The 17,138-nt window shown below is 45.5% G+C and overlaps 1 protein-coding gene across 1 annotated transcript in view; it reads right to left on the reverse strand.

Annotated features, from left to right (window-relative positions):
• Window positions 1-13,847: 13,847 nt before the first annotated feature.
• Window positions 13,848-17,138, reverse strand: part of NUDT14 (nudix hydrolase 14) — a 57,952-nt gene continuing 54,661 nt past the window's right edge. Inside the window, exon 5 of the mRNA XM_056493086.1 lies at window positions 13,848-14,221. Within this exon, the coding sequence (XP_056349061.1) occupies window positions 13,981-14,221 (241 nt within the window). The 3' untranslated portion in view covers window positions 13,848-13,980. The remainder of the gene's footprint in view (window positions 14,222-17,138) is intronic.

The following is a 17,138-nucleotide window of genomic DNA, read 5'->3' on the forward strand; positions in this document are numbered from 1 at the left end:
ATTGTTCAACAGCAGAACTTAAAAAGCATGATCAGACATTTTTGTGAGTGAAAAGGAGTTGGAGAAGGCAAGGTGAGTGAATAAATTTGCCACAGATGACACAGCTCTGCAGGTAGGTCCCCTAAGGAGAGCACAGTTCTCTGTGCTGCAGACCTGACTGTCACAGACCAGGATCTGGAGCAGCTGCAGACTCAGCTGCTGTCGTGGAGCATTGAGCCATACATGGACCAGGCTTTGACATTTCCCCCCACTTCTGAAAACCAGGTCACCTCTCAGGTGCTGGCAGTGGCATTAAAAGTCTAATTTTAGACTCCTGGCTGCAGCAATCATCCCTGTAAATGCCCAGTTTCTCTGCCAAGCTTCTGTACGCTGGAGTGGAAATTTGCATCAAGAAGGTTTTACTGTCTGCACTCTGAATGGAAATAAGAAAAAAAGTACTGAGGAAGATCATCTCAGAGTTACCTCTGAAACACCAATGCAAGCAATAGAGAAAGCATTAATAAATTGGTTTTTCAGCACAGTTTTAGGGCCCAGCTTGTGACTTTTCCCATCTTTCCACCCTCCATATCCAAGCTGCTGGCAGTTGCAGGCTGCCACCACCCTGACTGTCCCTCAGAGCCCCTTGAATGTCCATGCTCAGCACCAGTTACATGTGGAAACAAAACTGGACCAGAAGGTAGCTGTGAGCACCTTGAGATGCTGTTGGCTCTGTTGTCCCATCTCACATCTGCTACACACAGGAAGGGAGATGGGAACTGCAAAAATCTTGGCATTTTGTGGGAAGGAGGTGGGAGCAGGAAGGGGTGTGGAGGCTTTGAGGAAGGAGGGAACTGAATACTTGCCACACATAACTGATCCTCTGGGATGACCCCTGGGTTATCTGAGGATGCAGATTAGCTAAGAACATGTTTGAAAGGACAGTTCTTTTACAGTGGTATGAGTTATCTGAGATGCAGGCTATATGCAAGAAAACACAATACTTGGAGCTCCTCAATTCAAAGCATTGTGATGTGATAGTGAGATACATATTATAGGGCCTTAAATCATGTCTACAGGACTGATTACAAATTCACATAGTCCTGTCTCAGCATGCACCAGCATCAGAGTCAGACCTGGAAAAGATTCTTTGGGGATGGACTATTCAAGTGCTCCAAATTCCTGCTAAGCCTCTGGGAAAGGATGCTGATTCAGTGCTACCTTTGTTTTTCCCCAACCTTTCATCTTGGAGAAAGCCAGTGCCACTTGCAGAGAAGGTCCTGCAGATATTTGGGGCACAGCAGTTACATCCAGCCACTGCCACTCTCCTAACACAGGCATACAGACACAGGCCAGCTGGCAGAGTGTCAAATCCTGGCCCTTCAAAAAATTGCGGATTTTCTGGCATAGGCCAGGGTTTCACCAGGCACATTCCTGCTCAACTTCATGCCTTTTATCCTTGCTCATTAGAACTTAAAATCCAACTGAACAGACCACCCAGGCACTGGTCAGAGAAATGCAATTTCCAGTGTCTGGAGGGACAAGGAGGTTTGCCATGTCCCTTTGTCCTGGCTCTCTTGTTCCCATTTACCAGGCAGAATCTGCTATATTGTTAACCACAACACTAACTGCCTTCCAGCTGCTTATTCCACATTTTACAGGATCTGGACCACTCCTGCATTTTCTCTCACTCAGGGTCTTGTGCCTTTCCAAGAATTCTGGAGGATGAACCTGCAGTTGAGCTACCTGGTATGAATGGGTGGGCTGGTTTTCAGGGTTTTTGGTTTTTTTAATATTGTCTTTATATTTGAATGGCAATATCAAACTTTTGCCATAAGTTCTGGTTCAATGTATCATATCCAAGCATGAAACCTCTGAGGCAACCACTCTGACAGAGGACCCAGAGACAGCAGGTAAGGAAGGTGCTGTAGGCACATGGAGAGAAATTAAACATCCATCCTGACCCCACCTCTGTGTAAGCCAATACAGACCCTGCACTGGGATTGCTTTTGGCAGCTGTGTTTTCCAGGACTTATTTCTAAAGGAGAGAAAAACCACTCAAATCTGTGACTTAAGGGCAAAAATTCTTCACCACCTCAAGCCTTTCTGAAAAAACTCTAAATGGTGTGAGGCCCAGTGCTGGTAATGATGCTCTTTTTAAATGAGCCTTACTTAAAGGAGCCCCAGTTGGTGTGCAGAAGATGACTTCAGATAGGGGAGCTAATTACTTTGCAATCTCCAGCTGCAAATATCAAACCCTGGAAAAAGCTTCTTGTTTCACCCAGTTCCACAGAGGAAATAATGGCCATGCACTGCTGGGGTAGCCTCAAGCCAGGGCTGCTGATAAGCAGCAGCAGCAGTAGGCAGGCAGACAACATCTTGAGGAGCCTCAGGGCAGGACTGCACTGGGAGCAGCCACTGACATGCTGGAGACCTTTTCCTGCCCGGGAAAATCCTGTAGGGAGCTCAGAGACAGGTATGGCTCTGCAGGGAGGGAAGAGTGGTTTCTCTTCACATTTCTATGCCTATGTCCTTTTTCTGTGGAAAATGCAGCAAGTCTCATTTTACTCAATAGCAGATCTGGATTTTGACAGCTCTCAATAAGCTGTTGCACCCAGAGCTGTTCCAAAACAATCAAGGCAAAGAAAAGTCATTCTATCTTTCTGTGTGGGGTAAGTCAACAGAGAACTTTCTCTGGAAAAAAAAACAGAGATGTATTTATTTGCATCAAACCTGGTTTGGCCCTGATTTGGCAAATAAAACCATGTAATTTCCATCAATGAGCAGCTGAAAATTCCCCTCTGCTTTCAGAAACCTTTTGAAGTGGGGATGCCCACTTTCTTAGAAAATTGATGAAACCTGAAAGATTAAACCACAGTTTTCTTTCATTACAGAGTGGGGCACCTGGACTTCTTTAGGACCTGGCAGGAAAATGTTATATATAGTTTGAGGTGATCAGAAATGAGACCATGGTTGGGAAGGTCACACACTTGCTGCATCAAAGGTATGGGGACAAGTCTGTACCTGACTGAGGCTCCTCAGGCTGATGCACTGAATCTGTGCCATGTCTGTGCTGGGCTGGGAGGATTCACCAGCCCCATGGTTGCCCCAGCCTGGGCACCTCCATATTAAAGCAGCCACCCTGGCATATTCTTCACTGTGAGAGGGTGAGGCACTGGCACAGTTTGCCAAGAAATCTGTGGATGCCCCATTCCTGGAATTGTTCAAAGCCAGGTTAGATAGAGCTGGGAGCAACCTATCTAGTGGAAGATGTCCCTGTCCATGGCAGGGATGTTGGAACTGGTTGATTATGAAGGTTCCTTGCAACACAAACCACTCTAGGATTCTGTGATGGTATGAGGACCAAGGAAAGCTTTTTGTGCTGGACACTTATGGAGTTATGATCCTTTCTGGGGCCCTCAGAGGTGAGGGGTGCTCTGTTTGTGCAGTGGCACAAGTCCATCTCCTGGGCGCTGCAGAGTGATGATGACAGAGCTGTCTGCCTCTGAGAACTTTCCTCCCATCCCTGCTTGAGCAGACCTGACCCCTTGGGATCCTGTGTCTTCTGTAATGGTTTTCATCAGTGCTGAAAAGAAGATTTTCAATGAATTCAGTGCAAAAACATCCCCTTAGATGGGTACCAACACACAACTCACTGGGGAAAACACCTTCCTGAGAAAGAGCCTTCATTTAACTTCATTTAATTTAAAGTTCCCACTGATGGCTGTGAGCAAAATTAAGAGCTTTTGGCTCGTGCATCTACAATTAGACTGAGCAGAATGCAAAATATTCCGTTATGACAACTTCAGAGTTGAAAGAAATAGGTCTGAGCAGATGTTGATTTGCAGGATAAACAAATTAATTCAATCCAATTTAGCCCCCTCTACGGTTACAGTCCTTTGTTCCTCGGTTTAAAGTGTCAACTACAGGGCTCATGCTGTACACATGACAAAAAACACATGCCAGGACAGGCACATAAATCTGCAAACAGAAAATATATCCAGTATCCTTGAGGTCTGCTGTATTTCCATATCATCCCTTAACCTTCAGGACCTTGGCTGTTACCCAGGGCTGGTGTTCCACAAACACACACTTGATTTACAAAGCCTTTGCAGCTTGCCAGTGGAAGGATTGCCTTGGAAGCAGGGATGGCACAATCCTTTGGAATAGGACCTTCCTTGAAGCTCTGGAAAAGCCCAAGCCCACAGAGGATGTCAATGCAAATCACTTGAGAATAAGCTTGGTTGGAGACAAACAAGCAAACAAACAAATGAGAGATCTCTCCTGGAGTCGAATGCTCTTTCTGAAAAGCTGAGAAGGGATTTAAAGGGCTTTACTTCCTTCAGAGGTCTTGGAGAGGTCTGTGGCTTCTCTACTTCCAAGTTTAGTCTGAGACATAATTCAGCCCTTTTAATAACTGAAAGGCATTGAGTCTTCTTAGTCCAAAGGAGCAGATAAGCAGCTTTCTGAGTACTCAAACTCAGGCTGGTTTTATAGCTTCTATAGCATTAGTGCAATACTCTTTCTGTGCTTAATAATGTGTTTTGTATCCTATCAGGAATATCAGTGTACACACAGGCTTAGAATGATTGTCTAATAATTTTATTGTTTGGCATTCACTTTTCCAAAATTTTAGAAGAATTTATTTGATCTAGAGCACCCATGATCTGCATACAAATAGCTGTGGGAGGGCTGAGCACTGCATAATGACCTGGAATACTGTTGAGCTGCTCTGTATTGGATGCTGCTGCATGGGATTTGACATCCCCAGGTGGCACAAAGAGGCAGGCACTTTCCTTGTACCTCAGAATGACCCAGCTGACCCAAAACTGGTTAAAGGGAAGGAAACAGTTCCTAACCTGCACAGATGGCTCCTGTTAACTCCCCAGTGTCATCCCTATGGCTCAGTCTGGAGTTTCACAGCAATGTATGCTGTTTGCTGGCAAAACAAGAGGGGCTCTGAAATGACCCAAGCTGCCTCTGATTGCTGTCCTGCAGACAAGAGCTTTGCTTTTGACTTGAACTACACTACTTTTGAAATAGGATGCATATTTGCAGCTGGAGCATGGCTGTAGCAGTAGGGATCTCAAAAGTCATCAGACTATTGCCCCAACAGCCTCAAGGCTTTTCCCAAGCACTGAAGGCTTCCTCATGCCATGGAGGTCTTGGCTGGAGATGGGTCCTGAGCCCCCTGAAACATTTAGAATGGTCCTGCCTAGCTCCAGACTCCCCTCCTCCCAGGCACTCAGCAGTCTCTACTTTTCTTGAAGAGACAACCCAAACTTTTATTCCACATAAAAGATCTAAATATAGTACCTGAGGAAAAAAAGCTGCTCTATTTTGTATCAAGTGTAAATGCTCTGTGTAAATTCTGTAGTGCTTCATGCATGTCCTGGATATGCTTTATGAAGCCAGTGAGGCAAAACCAGCCCTGGGAGCACCAGTCCTGCAAAGCCAAACACCACTCTCAGCTCTGACCCTCCCCCATCTTGTCTGAAAATGGGACTTTACAGAACAACGTTTTGTAAGCAAACAACTACACAAAAATGAGTCATTTTGTGAAATGTTAGCCTAGTTGCCTTTCATGTTTCCATCTCTCCTCTCTCCTTGCCAGGCAGCCCAGGATGGGTGCTCAGGTATAGGTGACAGAAGAAACCCTGGGAGAAATTCGTCACCTGTGAGTGGCAGAGCTCATGGTCCAGCTCTGTGGGATGCTTGTGCTACAGCTCCATGGGCTTGCCCTCTCCAGTGGCATTGCTAAACCCATCCTGGAGCTACTATCCCATCCAAGAGGTGGAGGTGCCGTGGTGAACAGTAGCCAGAGCCCCTGCACTTGCAGGCAGGTTGCATAAGCCTTGTTTCTCTGGAAAAGCAGCTAAAAATAGGCAGGGGGGATGTGCCAGGGGCTGCAGGCTCCTGCTGCCAGGTTTGTTTTATGTTGCAGCAGCTCTGGAACTCAGTCCCAGGCCACGCACTGTGACTGGAACCAGGGCTGGGAAGGGAGGTTGGGGCTGGGCTGCCACGAGCCAGCACCACAGCTGGGCTGGGGCCACAGGAGGTGCCCTGTGCTCTGCCCTCAGAGCCACAGCCCCCACTGGGAGCCTGCCCAGCTCCTGTGGGACCCCCATTCCCTGACCCTCACCAAGAGCTGCTCGGGAGGATCGTTAACGAGGAGGATGGAGGTGGTCTCAGTTTCTTTATCCCTTGTAAGAGGGTTTGCACTATAAGGTGATACCTTTCTCCAGAGCAGCCTGGTCAAGTGGAAATCAACACTAGCTAAGTAAATGCTGATCATCCTGCTTAGAGACTTGAATTAAAAAGCTTTGCCAATCAGCCTTGATTGATAGAAAAAGGACAGGGCATTAGGATCAGTCATGAGGCTTTAGAAGGCAAGACATTCACTTCAATCTTTCTGCTTCCCCATTTATTAACTAGCAACAGACCTGTATCATTAACAGCAGAATATTTACACACTGCTTTTCCAGTGAGGAAAAACAAATGTGCATATTAGAGTCCACCTAGGAGCTAAATCCTGTGCTAGGGAGAGCTGTCACTCTGCTGTGATCAATAAGCCTGTTAGCCTTCACTCAGTGCCTTGGCTTCCAGAGAGCCCTGCAATCAGATCTGATTATGGTGATGTATTGGTGTGATTTTGACTGTGCTTGTCTGAGAGGCTGGGATCAGGTTGTGTGGAAGAGCAATAAAACAAAGAAAAAATAGTAGTACAAAAATTACCCTGAACAAAGACATTAGAGGTAAAACAAAGCCATTTGGAAAAATGAAGGGCAGCATGATGAGAAGATGCAGCAGGCAGGAACATTGGGTACAAAGCTGGTACCCGGCCTGGTCATGTCCTGCTCCAGCTCTGGGCAGCCCAAAAGCTGCTCAGCATGATGCTGCTGCTGCAGATGGGACAGTCTCACTCTTACAAAATCAGCTGGTCAGGGATGCAAAGGGATGTGGCTGCTTTGTAGACCAGTCTGAGGCTGTGCAATTCTCATGCACACTCTGCACCAGCCTAACCCTGTTCCTTTTTTTCCTCTGGCAGCCTGTTGCAAACCCCTCTCCTCACTCTTCAGAGATCCTGCATAAATATCAGACCAAAGGGTGCTCACTCCATCAAGTGAGGTTTTCTGAAGCACTTGCATGACTAAGCACAAACCTTGAATGTGATCTTGGCTGCTTTAGCCTGGTGCTGCCCCACCAACTATCCCAACAGTGATAGGAAGAGACAGGACAGATCCTGATGCCAGTCCCAAAGACCAGGGAGATTTGTGGATGTGGAAGGTCAGCTCTGGCGGCTGCATTCAGGCCCGGGGCTCCCCTGTGCAGCTGACACTCTGCTAAGCTGCCATAGGAGAACCGGGCTGCAAACCCGCCCTGGGGCTGCCAGAGATCGATGTGAGGAGAGCGGTGGGGCTGGCGAGTGGATGAGCAGCTGATGGACCGCTGTAACTCGAGCCTTTGCATCCCTGCTGCAGCTCAGCAGAGCTCGGGCTGTGGCACAGACCCAGCCAGGCCAGCGAGCTGCCACTGAGCCTGCTGAAACTGGGAATCTGTGCAGCAGCAAAACCAAAGTTCTGCCTCGGGGGAGACCCGTGGGTAGTGATGAATTCCTCCCAAAGTGCCTTGCTTTAATAGTGACTAGAAAATGGGTGCTGGAGAAAGTGTGCCATGAACTCGTGGTAACTCTGGTTTTGTTTTCCTGGTTTTATTGCAAAAGGACCTCCAAACGCCAGGGTGGGAGCGGGGGGAGCCTGAAGGACCAGAGGCAGGAGGTTACAGGAGGAGCGTGCGGGTTATCGGTGCGAGCGCATTCCTGCGGGGCCCCTCGCACGGAGCCCGCCGAGCTGTTTGCACAGCCCCGCCGCTCAACCAAGAACATTTCTTAAATTGTTTCGAGCACTCTCGAGAGCCTGACTGTGCCTTGAACAGTTATTTTAGAGATTGCCGCACCAGCAAGGGTTACCCCAACACCTCCTCCCCACAAAACAGGGCAGGGCTCCGGAGGGACCCACACGCTGGGCAGGAGACGGAGGCACCTGTTGGATAAGGAGTTGACAAGAAGGTCTTACAGATATGTATGTATAACAGAAAGATCTCTGAATGTAGAATTTGAAATAAGTATAGAAATGATAGCATGTTTTGATGTAAAAGAAAAGAATTGCTGAGCGAGTTTTACTGGGTAACTAAGAAGGCAAACAGCAAGTGAATTGGAAGGGGCTTTTATGACTTAAAGCAAAAGATAAATCCATCTCAAACAAAAGATGTTTTTAGCAAGCAAAAAGATTTTGACACACAAACATGCCATGTTGCAAGTAAAATAAAGATCTCAAAATTTTCCACTGCAAGAAAGCTAAAAAACAACTTCTAGCTTAAACTGTAGCATATTGATTTTTGTAATTAGAATATAGTAACACGAATATAGTAATGTTAGTTGTTATTGTAAGCTATAAGTAATTGTAAAAGTATTAATTAGTTGTCATGTTTTAAAATGCTCTGTAATGAAAAGTATATAATGCTTTGTAACCAGAACTAGAAGAGGCTTTCAGCCGAACCCACAGCTGTGACTAAAAGGCTGTGAACTAAGCTCTTGTCACCCACGATCTGTAAATTGCCGCATCATTTAAATACAATAAACAGCATTTTAAAGAGCACACCTGAAGTTCCACGTCCCTCATTTTAAACTCTTACAGGCACCTTTTATTCACCAGCCACCTCCCTGGCCAGACACGTTGGAAACCCGATTAATGCCCCTGGTCCAAAGATATTGTCTTTGATTATTTTTGACATTTTTTTTCCCCAAGTCCTTCTCGACAAGTCCCGGGGAATAGGGTTAAAACCAGTCTGTGTTCACAGTGTGATGGACATGCACAGGGCACCATTTGGAGGGGTCAGTCTCTCAACTGACATGCAGCTTCAACCCCAGAGGCTTCCCACACACAGCAACATTTTGCTGTCACGAAAGGATCAAATCATGCTTTTCTTACTGTTGGATGCTCTAGCCATCAACCCACACCCAGAGAACTGACACACAGGTGGGCACAGGAGGAGCCCAGGGATGTTTCTGTTAACGAGGCTGGGGCACGAGGGCCACTCTTAATGATGAGGGTTGACAGACGTTCCCACATTGCCCATTCCCAGCCCATTTTCCTCATAACCAAGGGTCCAAAAGGGGTTTCACTGAGCGTCACTGCTTTTGAATGTTTTATTAGAGACTGAAGCCAGTACAGGATATTGAGCACTTCAGCAGCAGAGCGATACAGTGCGGGGTTGGCAGGGTTTAATATGTATCTGATTGTATTTCCAATTACCAGAAATGCACCGAAGCCAGTCCTGAGGCAGGCCAGAGAGCTCCAAGCACCACAAATCTGGGCCATTTAACTGCTATGAATTCTTCCTCTCTTCCCTCATGATTCATCTCAAGAGCATTTCAGTCCTTGTAAAAATGCATTGCCAATTAAAATGTGAGAGTGGCTCTGAAGGATTAGACAAATTGAGAAATACCTTTTGCAGCAGGGTGGGATTTGAGCATCCCTTTTTTTTTTTTGTTCCTATCAAGCCAAATCCTGCATGAACCCAGTGGGAATGAAAATTCCTGCTGAAAACCTACTTCAAAGTCCATGGCATCCTTGCTTAAATGAGTCAAGTCTGGATTGGGGCTGAGGTCTTGGAGCTCCACCTTAATGTATGTGACAAGCAAACCCTTTTTGGAGAGGCTGAGCCCAAACAGGGGCTCGATTGGAAACCATTGGTGCCTGATGCCAGAGCCACCAGGCAGCATCTCTGGGGCTGCAGGAACCTGCTGTATCATAGAATCACTGTGTTGGAAGAGACCTTAAAGATCATCAGATTCCAACCCCCTGCCATGGGCAGGGACACCTCCCACCCGACCAGGTTGCTCTTGTCCCCTGTCCCTGCTCAGGCAGCAGCACTGCCCTGCCTGCCACCTCCACACCAGCACAGCCACCAAGACAGAAGCTGCAAATCCATCCTGTGTGCACAGGCCTCGCTCTGATCCCCCTGAAGCCTCTACAAGCTCCCAACAGCTTCAAACAAGAGCATTAATGTGTGACAGCCTCCCTGCCCGAGCGCGGGGAGCACAGCAGGGGCGGCCCAGACAGACTTTTATGGCCACAAAGGCCACGTCGCACCTGCTGACGGTTGTGAATAGACTTGCAGACAGCACCAGGTGTGCCATTGCAACAGATTGCACAACTGGGTGTGCCTTTCATCTATGTATAGAGCCCCGGCGAGGGGATGGAGCGTGCTCGGCAATTGTCCTAATTTAGCAAAAATCCTATTTGTCCAGCGAGTCGCCCTGCGCGGCCGGCACGTGTATTTCAGGAGCAATTATCTCGGTTGCCCTTGGCCTGGCCCCGGCCCTGGCCCTGCGGGGAGCCGGGAGCGCCGCTTTTATGGCTGGCGAGGGATGGAAAGGAGGAGGGGGAGAGGCAGCGGCGCGGGCGGGGAGCGCTTCCAGCCGGAGCATCCCGCGCCCCGGGATCCCCGCACCGCCAACCCCGCGGGGCAACCCAGCTCGCTTATTTACAGCGACAGCCTTTTACAGAGCCCTGCTAATCATATCTCTGCTCGTGGGAGCTGGAGTAGCTCAGGGCTTGCAGCCACTTTACAAATAGGGTCACAAAGAGCAGTTACAGACGAGGTCCATGGACTTGCGAGGTGCTGGTGCCTTCTCCTGTGCCACCCAATACTGAGCCCGACAGCGATGCATTGGAGATTCTATCATTCCAGGCTTCACCAGAAGTCTGAGTCATAACTTCAGGTTCATTAGATTATTTCTGCATCTCAAAGTCACATCGTAAAGACGGCAGTGCTTCCAAGACTTGTGTTATAAATGTGGACTGCTCAATTGTACTCAATAACAGACGCTGATCTCATGGGGTGGTGGGATGAGATCAGATCAGAGCTCTGCAGACCTCAGCATTCATTAGCAAATGGGGACCCTGCTTTATGCTAACTGTCCACCCTCCATGGATGTATGTGTGGTGGCACATCCAAGGGATGCATCTAAAACGCAGATGTGATTGCGAGATTCCATTAGAAGAACTTTTTCCCTGCCTGGCTTGGCCAATGTATATTGGATTTCCTCTAATTAGGATCTTTGAAATGAGCCCTGATGAGTGAAGTGACATCTGAATAGTTCTAGTTTTATTTTTATAAATATGAATCATCTATTGTGTTGAAAAAAAAACACAACAAGGTCAAGCCCTTTCACCCACATTTTCAAACCTTCATAATTGCTTATAAAATCTCCCACCAAAATTAACATGGAAAAGTAAGAGGTTGAAGACATGTTTATATTTAATATTGCAGATTCAAACTCCAGATCCCCCATTGCTTTATGCACAGCTTTCAGCATATTGCTGTTTCTATGGAAAATTCCTAGACTATGAAAGAAAATTAAAGTAATGCTGTGACTGTTTTGTGTGTTTGAGAATTGCACATTGTGGAGACAGTGAAGCAGAGCACAGGGATGGAGCCCAGCACCCCTTGGGTGTAAAGGCTTCAGAGCCACTGCAGTCCCCCAGGAGTTTGTAGGTGTGTGCCCAGCAGGGAGGGGCAGACTGGGAGGTGGGGACAATGCTTCTTGTCTGGCTGCCTGCATTGTGGAGAAATGCTGAAGGAATGCCCAGCTCACAGCACTGCCCTCCATCACCATTATCCACGAGCATCAACTGCCTAAAAACACTCTGAAGCCTGTGGGTTGTGTTGGTGAGATCACCTTGGAGCAAGAAGAGCACTGATGACACCCTGCCAGCCCTGTAGCTTCCCTCCCACCCCTTCCATGCTGCCACACATCCCCCTCTTCCCACTCCGTGGCCTGCAGCTCTTACCCAGCCCTGGGCAGCCTCTGCTCTGCTCTGGTGGTGGTGGCTCCCTGGTGTCACCCTGCACATCTCACCCTGCCCTGGGCAGCCTCTGCTCTGCTCTGGTGGTGGTGGCTCCCTGGTGTCACCCTGCACATCTCACCCTGCCCTGGGCAGCCTCTGCTCTGCTCTGGTGGCAGTGGCTCCCTGGTGTCACCCTGCACAGCCCCAGCAGATGCCTCCTGTGAGCTGCTGAGCCATGGGGAGCAGCCTCCTGCTGACCAGCAGCAGGAGCTGGGGCCAGATTTTGGCAAGCCTGGCACGGCCCCTGGGAGGTTTGGTATGTTAAGAGGCACAGTCACAGCGCCTGGGAGGGGCCAAAATATTTTACTTTTCCCAATTTCTGCATTATACAGAAATGCACACACATTTATTAGCTTGGCACTAACCAGAGAACAGGCTGCTGTGTGACCAGTAATTCTGATGGCATCAAATAGAAACTTTGGTAACTACAGCCTGTAATAAAAGGCATTATTTATTCTATGGACTGTAGCAGTCCATAAAGGCCTCAGCAGCAATCAGGACACACTGTACTAGACAGAGCAGTGGAGACCCCACCTTAAAACACCTTCCAATGTCAATACATCAGACAGACAGAATTTATTTGCTTCTCACAATAACTCAGCCCTTGACTCACCATGGACCAGGCCCAGCTCAACACAGCTGTGTCTGAACTTTCACAAAAAGTCTGACTCCACAGACAGAGGCTGCTCCTTCTTCAGTTGCTTTCCAAGGACCTTTCCTCCCTTTCAGGAGAACCAGCAAGCAGCAATTCTAGAAGCCTTTTTTTTTAAAAAAAACAAACCCTTTTTTATTTATACACGTATTGAGATATGCAGTAATTTAAAATCTGCCACTGGACACTATCAGACATTATTTCAGCTGTTAAGTTCAAGTTTGCATATTTGCAGTCCTCTTCTAAACACACTTAGCACCTCAGTACTCCTGGAGACACATATAACGTGGGCATGTTGATTAAGACAGTGAATGACATAACCCAGTGCATAATTAAATTGCCAGACTTGACTCTCTTTCATTCATGCTCTTAACAGCTTCACATGACAAACACCACATCCAAACTACACTAACAGAACAACTACTATATGTTCTAATTAGACCACTTCATTAAATAAAATTGTGTTCCTCAGTACCTCTGTGCAGGTTGCACAGACTTCCATGTAAACTGCACAAATCATGATAAAATCACAACAAAGCATTTCCAATCATTAGATTCCAAGAAGTGTTATCTGAGGGGTAAGTCCCATTCCTCCCATTTGGGTGATAAGGAAATTGAGACCACAGAAAACCTCAGAGAAATTCCTTGTGTTAGTCACCTCATAGTCAAATTAAAAGAATTCGGCCTCTCTGGTCCCGCTCTAGAGGACAAAGTTTGATCTAATTTATTAAGTATTGCCCATAAAGCAAACAAAGAAGCATGTGTTCCAGCAGAAGCCCCCATCCTTCACCTCTCCATCACCATCACTGCTGCCCAGCATTGTGATGGGAACAATCAGGAGCGCATAATCCTACAGCTGCTCCATTGTCAAAGTGACACGATAGCAGAAGGATTTACAGACCTGTTTGCTTATGAAATAAAGGTTTGCATGTTCAGAAATGCAAACTCCTCCTCTGCACAGGAGCCACACACCACAGAGAAAGCTGCTCCCTGAGAGCTGTGCTGCACTCAGGAACATTGTTAAGGTATCTGTGACTATTAAGGTTTGCTGCTTTCTTCAAAAAAATATCAAAACTGACAATGAATACACAGTTGCCAGCACGTACAGACATGGTGAGAGGCTCCTGAGGCAGCTGTGCTGAGAGCTTGGGCAGCTCTTCAAAACAGTGCTGCCAAAAAGGAGAACTGGACACATTCACTTAACCTTTGCACAAAAATCAACATTTGCCTCTCCAAGTCAAATCCTGGCCCCAGCGATGCCACTAAGTGTTTTGCCAATAATGGAAATTGTGTGATGATTTAAATTCTGATTTCACTTCCAAATTTATTTAAAGAAAGATTTGTCTTGTGAGAAGTTGAGTTGATTGAGGCAGGCAGATTTGCAGCTTTCTGCATATATAACACCAGCAGAAAAGCTTTGATTAAAATCATGGTGCTTTACTTTTTGGGTAGTTTAGGTGCTATGTTGCTGTGGAACCACATGAAGCTGAAGATGACACCCATTGTCTTCGGGAAAGTCTCATCATAAGCAAACTTCATGGACTCTTCTAAAGGTATTTCCACAACTTCAATCAGCTCTCCCTCTTCAGGCTGGCCACCTCCTCCACTGGTTCTCATCTGGTCGTTTACTTCTGCATAAAACAGTGTCTGCCTAGAACCTGTCACACCAACTCCAGACCTGGAAAAAAGCAGAAAGGAAACTCTGGTTTAGACAGAAAGAAGGCAGCAAGGAGCTAGGAATGGAAACCTGGGTCCTTAACACCTGAGACAGAAATTGACTGAGACAGAAATTGATTGCAACTTTCATGCAGAAATACCAATACTTTTGAATATAGTTCCATGTAAAATAGATCCATCTTCAAATATATTCTTTGGAAATATGTGAATTTGGGAGAAAATAAAAAAAAGAAAAAATATTTTTGTATTGGTGAACTGTTGTTCTACAGACACTGAAGTCACCAGAAGTTCCAGCAGACCTCAGGGAGAGCAGAACTGCAGGATGACTCAGAGATGCACAAACAACAGCAAGAAGCTCCCCAGTGTATCTGTGTGCTGTCGTGCTACATTTGTTTGCTTGTTTTTACACAAATATTTAGATTTGTTACTCTTAAGAGGATTATGTCCATTCACAGCTGGAGTCCTCTACTCATGGACTGGATAGGTAAAGAAGGGAAAGGCAGTCTGAGACTCACTCTATCCTTCCTGAACTTTAGCCTTGACCCAAATGGACCACTGTAAGCACGCACATGTCCAAAGTAATTCAGTCTCCCTGCTAAATTTGCTTCAGTGGATTTAGTTGAGGATATTTTAGATTATGTAGTCTTTCTTCAGCTAGACCGCTTGCTGTGTATTATACTTCTTATTTGTTAATCCTCTATTTCCTTAGGACTATTTAATTTAGGTATTATTAAATAAGGGATAAGTACATAATCCACTCATTTAGTCCTTCCAAGAAAATATTCACATTGTAATCGCAATTTCTTCATTTCACATGATTACAAGTGACTTTTCACATTAAATCTGGATCCAAAGTTCACTGAAACTCTGAATGAGGCATTAGGGCAGGATGAAAAATTAGCTTCCATATTATTACACATACAGAGGATTCTCAGATTTGTAGCAGTGTTATGATCTTAGAGTGTATATCCAGATTTACCCAACCATTAGTCAACTAAATCTTCCAGTTAATCCAGCACACATCACACCCCATAGCAGGAATTAATCATTTGTCTCTCAGTGTTCTAAGAACACTGGCAATTATTTTGTTTGGGGAATTAATAGTGACTCCTGAGGTTGGTTTCTAATAGTGACTATTGAAATTTGTTTCTTACATCAATACACACTTTTTAAAAATACTGAATAGGGAGCAAATCAGTGAATTCTTTTCCTAAAATTACTTCTGATGCATTCTGTGTCTTTGGATAAGACCCCTTCAGGATCATTTCTGCATATCTATGAAAAGAAACTTAACCATCATTGGCATTTTCAGGAACTCTGAAGATTGATATTGGATCTCTTTCATTCTGTGCTCATTACTTTATTCCAGTGTTAGGACTGGAGTTTTTGATCCATGTTTTAACCAACTGTAAAATCTGCAAGACAATGAATGCAGTTTGCTGGTCACCACAGGTTCCATGAAAAACACAGGACTGTGTTAAATATAATTAATGTCCGGTAATTATGACGAGTGTCAAGTCTGACATCTTCCTCTGGGTTGTCCCACCTGGAAAACTAAAATTGAGTATTTCCATGTCCACTTGATATTATATAAAGGTTATATACAAAAGCAGCAAATTTATATAAGAATTACTTCTATAAGAACATTCTGGCTTGATTATTTACAGCAAAGTCTCCTTCTATAGCACCTGTGACCATTTCCTTATGAAATAGCTATAGCTGTGGAAATCAGTTTACTTTCTACACATCTTTTCCCTAAAGTAAAGGAAAACCAATTTCCAAGGTGCTACACTGTAAGACTCAGGTTCCTGCCACCACAGCTCAAATAGCAGGGGCTGATTTCCATATGGTGTAATTTCTTTGTATTATCATATGACACTCTTTTGTTATGAAACTACATATATCAAGAGTAGCTACTACACTTAATACAAAAGATGAAAGTCCTGGACATCAAGGTCTTTCCTTTGGTATGATGCCCAAAATTATGGTATTTCTTCACATTTATTGGCATATAATTAACCACAGAAACAAACAAAAATGTTCAAACAAACAACATATGTTCAAAGGAGGACATACACACATGACCATTCTTTCTTGATTACCAAACTTACTCTTCTCTGGTGCAACTTTGCCTCAAGAAATTAGTTACAAAGTAATAAAAACTTTAAAATTACCTATAAATAAAATTAAAGAATGCTGGTATTAATAAGTAATACTTATTCTATTCTATTCTATTCTATTCTATTCTATTCTATTCTATTCTATTCTATTCTATTCTATTCTATTCTATTCTATTCTATTCTATTCTATTCTATTCTATTCTTTGCTCATTCCTCTCCAAACCAGCAAATCTAACATTTCTAAGCCTATCTAGAATCCCTTCAGTATTTAGATAGTGGCTTTGCAGACTGTTGTAGAATGTTATTTATAAACATATTCCCTGCTTTAAATAGTTGTCTAATCTCCCTCACAGGAGTTGACAATTCCTCCCAATCTGATGACACTAAACTGGGAGGAGCTGTTGGCTCCCTCAAGGGCAGAGAGGCCCTGCAGAGAGACCTCAACAAATTAAGAGATGGGCAATCACCAACCATGTGAAGTTTAACAAAGGCAAGAGCTGGATTCTGCATCAGGGATGGAGCAACCCTGGGTGTATGGGCAGACTGGGGAAGGAGAGGCTGGAGAGCAGCACTGTGGAAAGGGAGGTCCTGGTTGACAGCAAGCTGAACATGAGTCAGCAGTGCCCTGGCAGCCAGGAGAGATGTCCCTCTCCTGGGGCATCAGGCACAGCATCACCAGGGAGGAAAGGGAGGGATTGTCCCTCACCTTGAGTCCTGGGGGCTGTTTTGGGTGCCACAATATTAAGATGTTCAGCTATTAGAGAGCATTCAAAGAAGGCCACCAGGATAGTGATAGAT

This window comes from Oenanthe melanoleuca, chromosome 5, assembly GCF_029582105.1.
Source record: "Oenanthe melanoleuca isolate GR-GAL-2019-014 chromosome 5, OMel1.0, whole genome shotgun sequence".
In the NCBI taxonomy this organism is placed as follows: Eukaryota; Metazoa; Chordata; class Aves; order Passeriformes; family Muscicapidae; genus Oenanthe; species Oenanthe melanoleuca.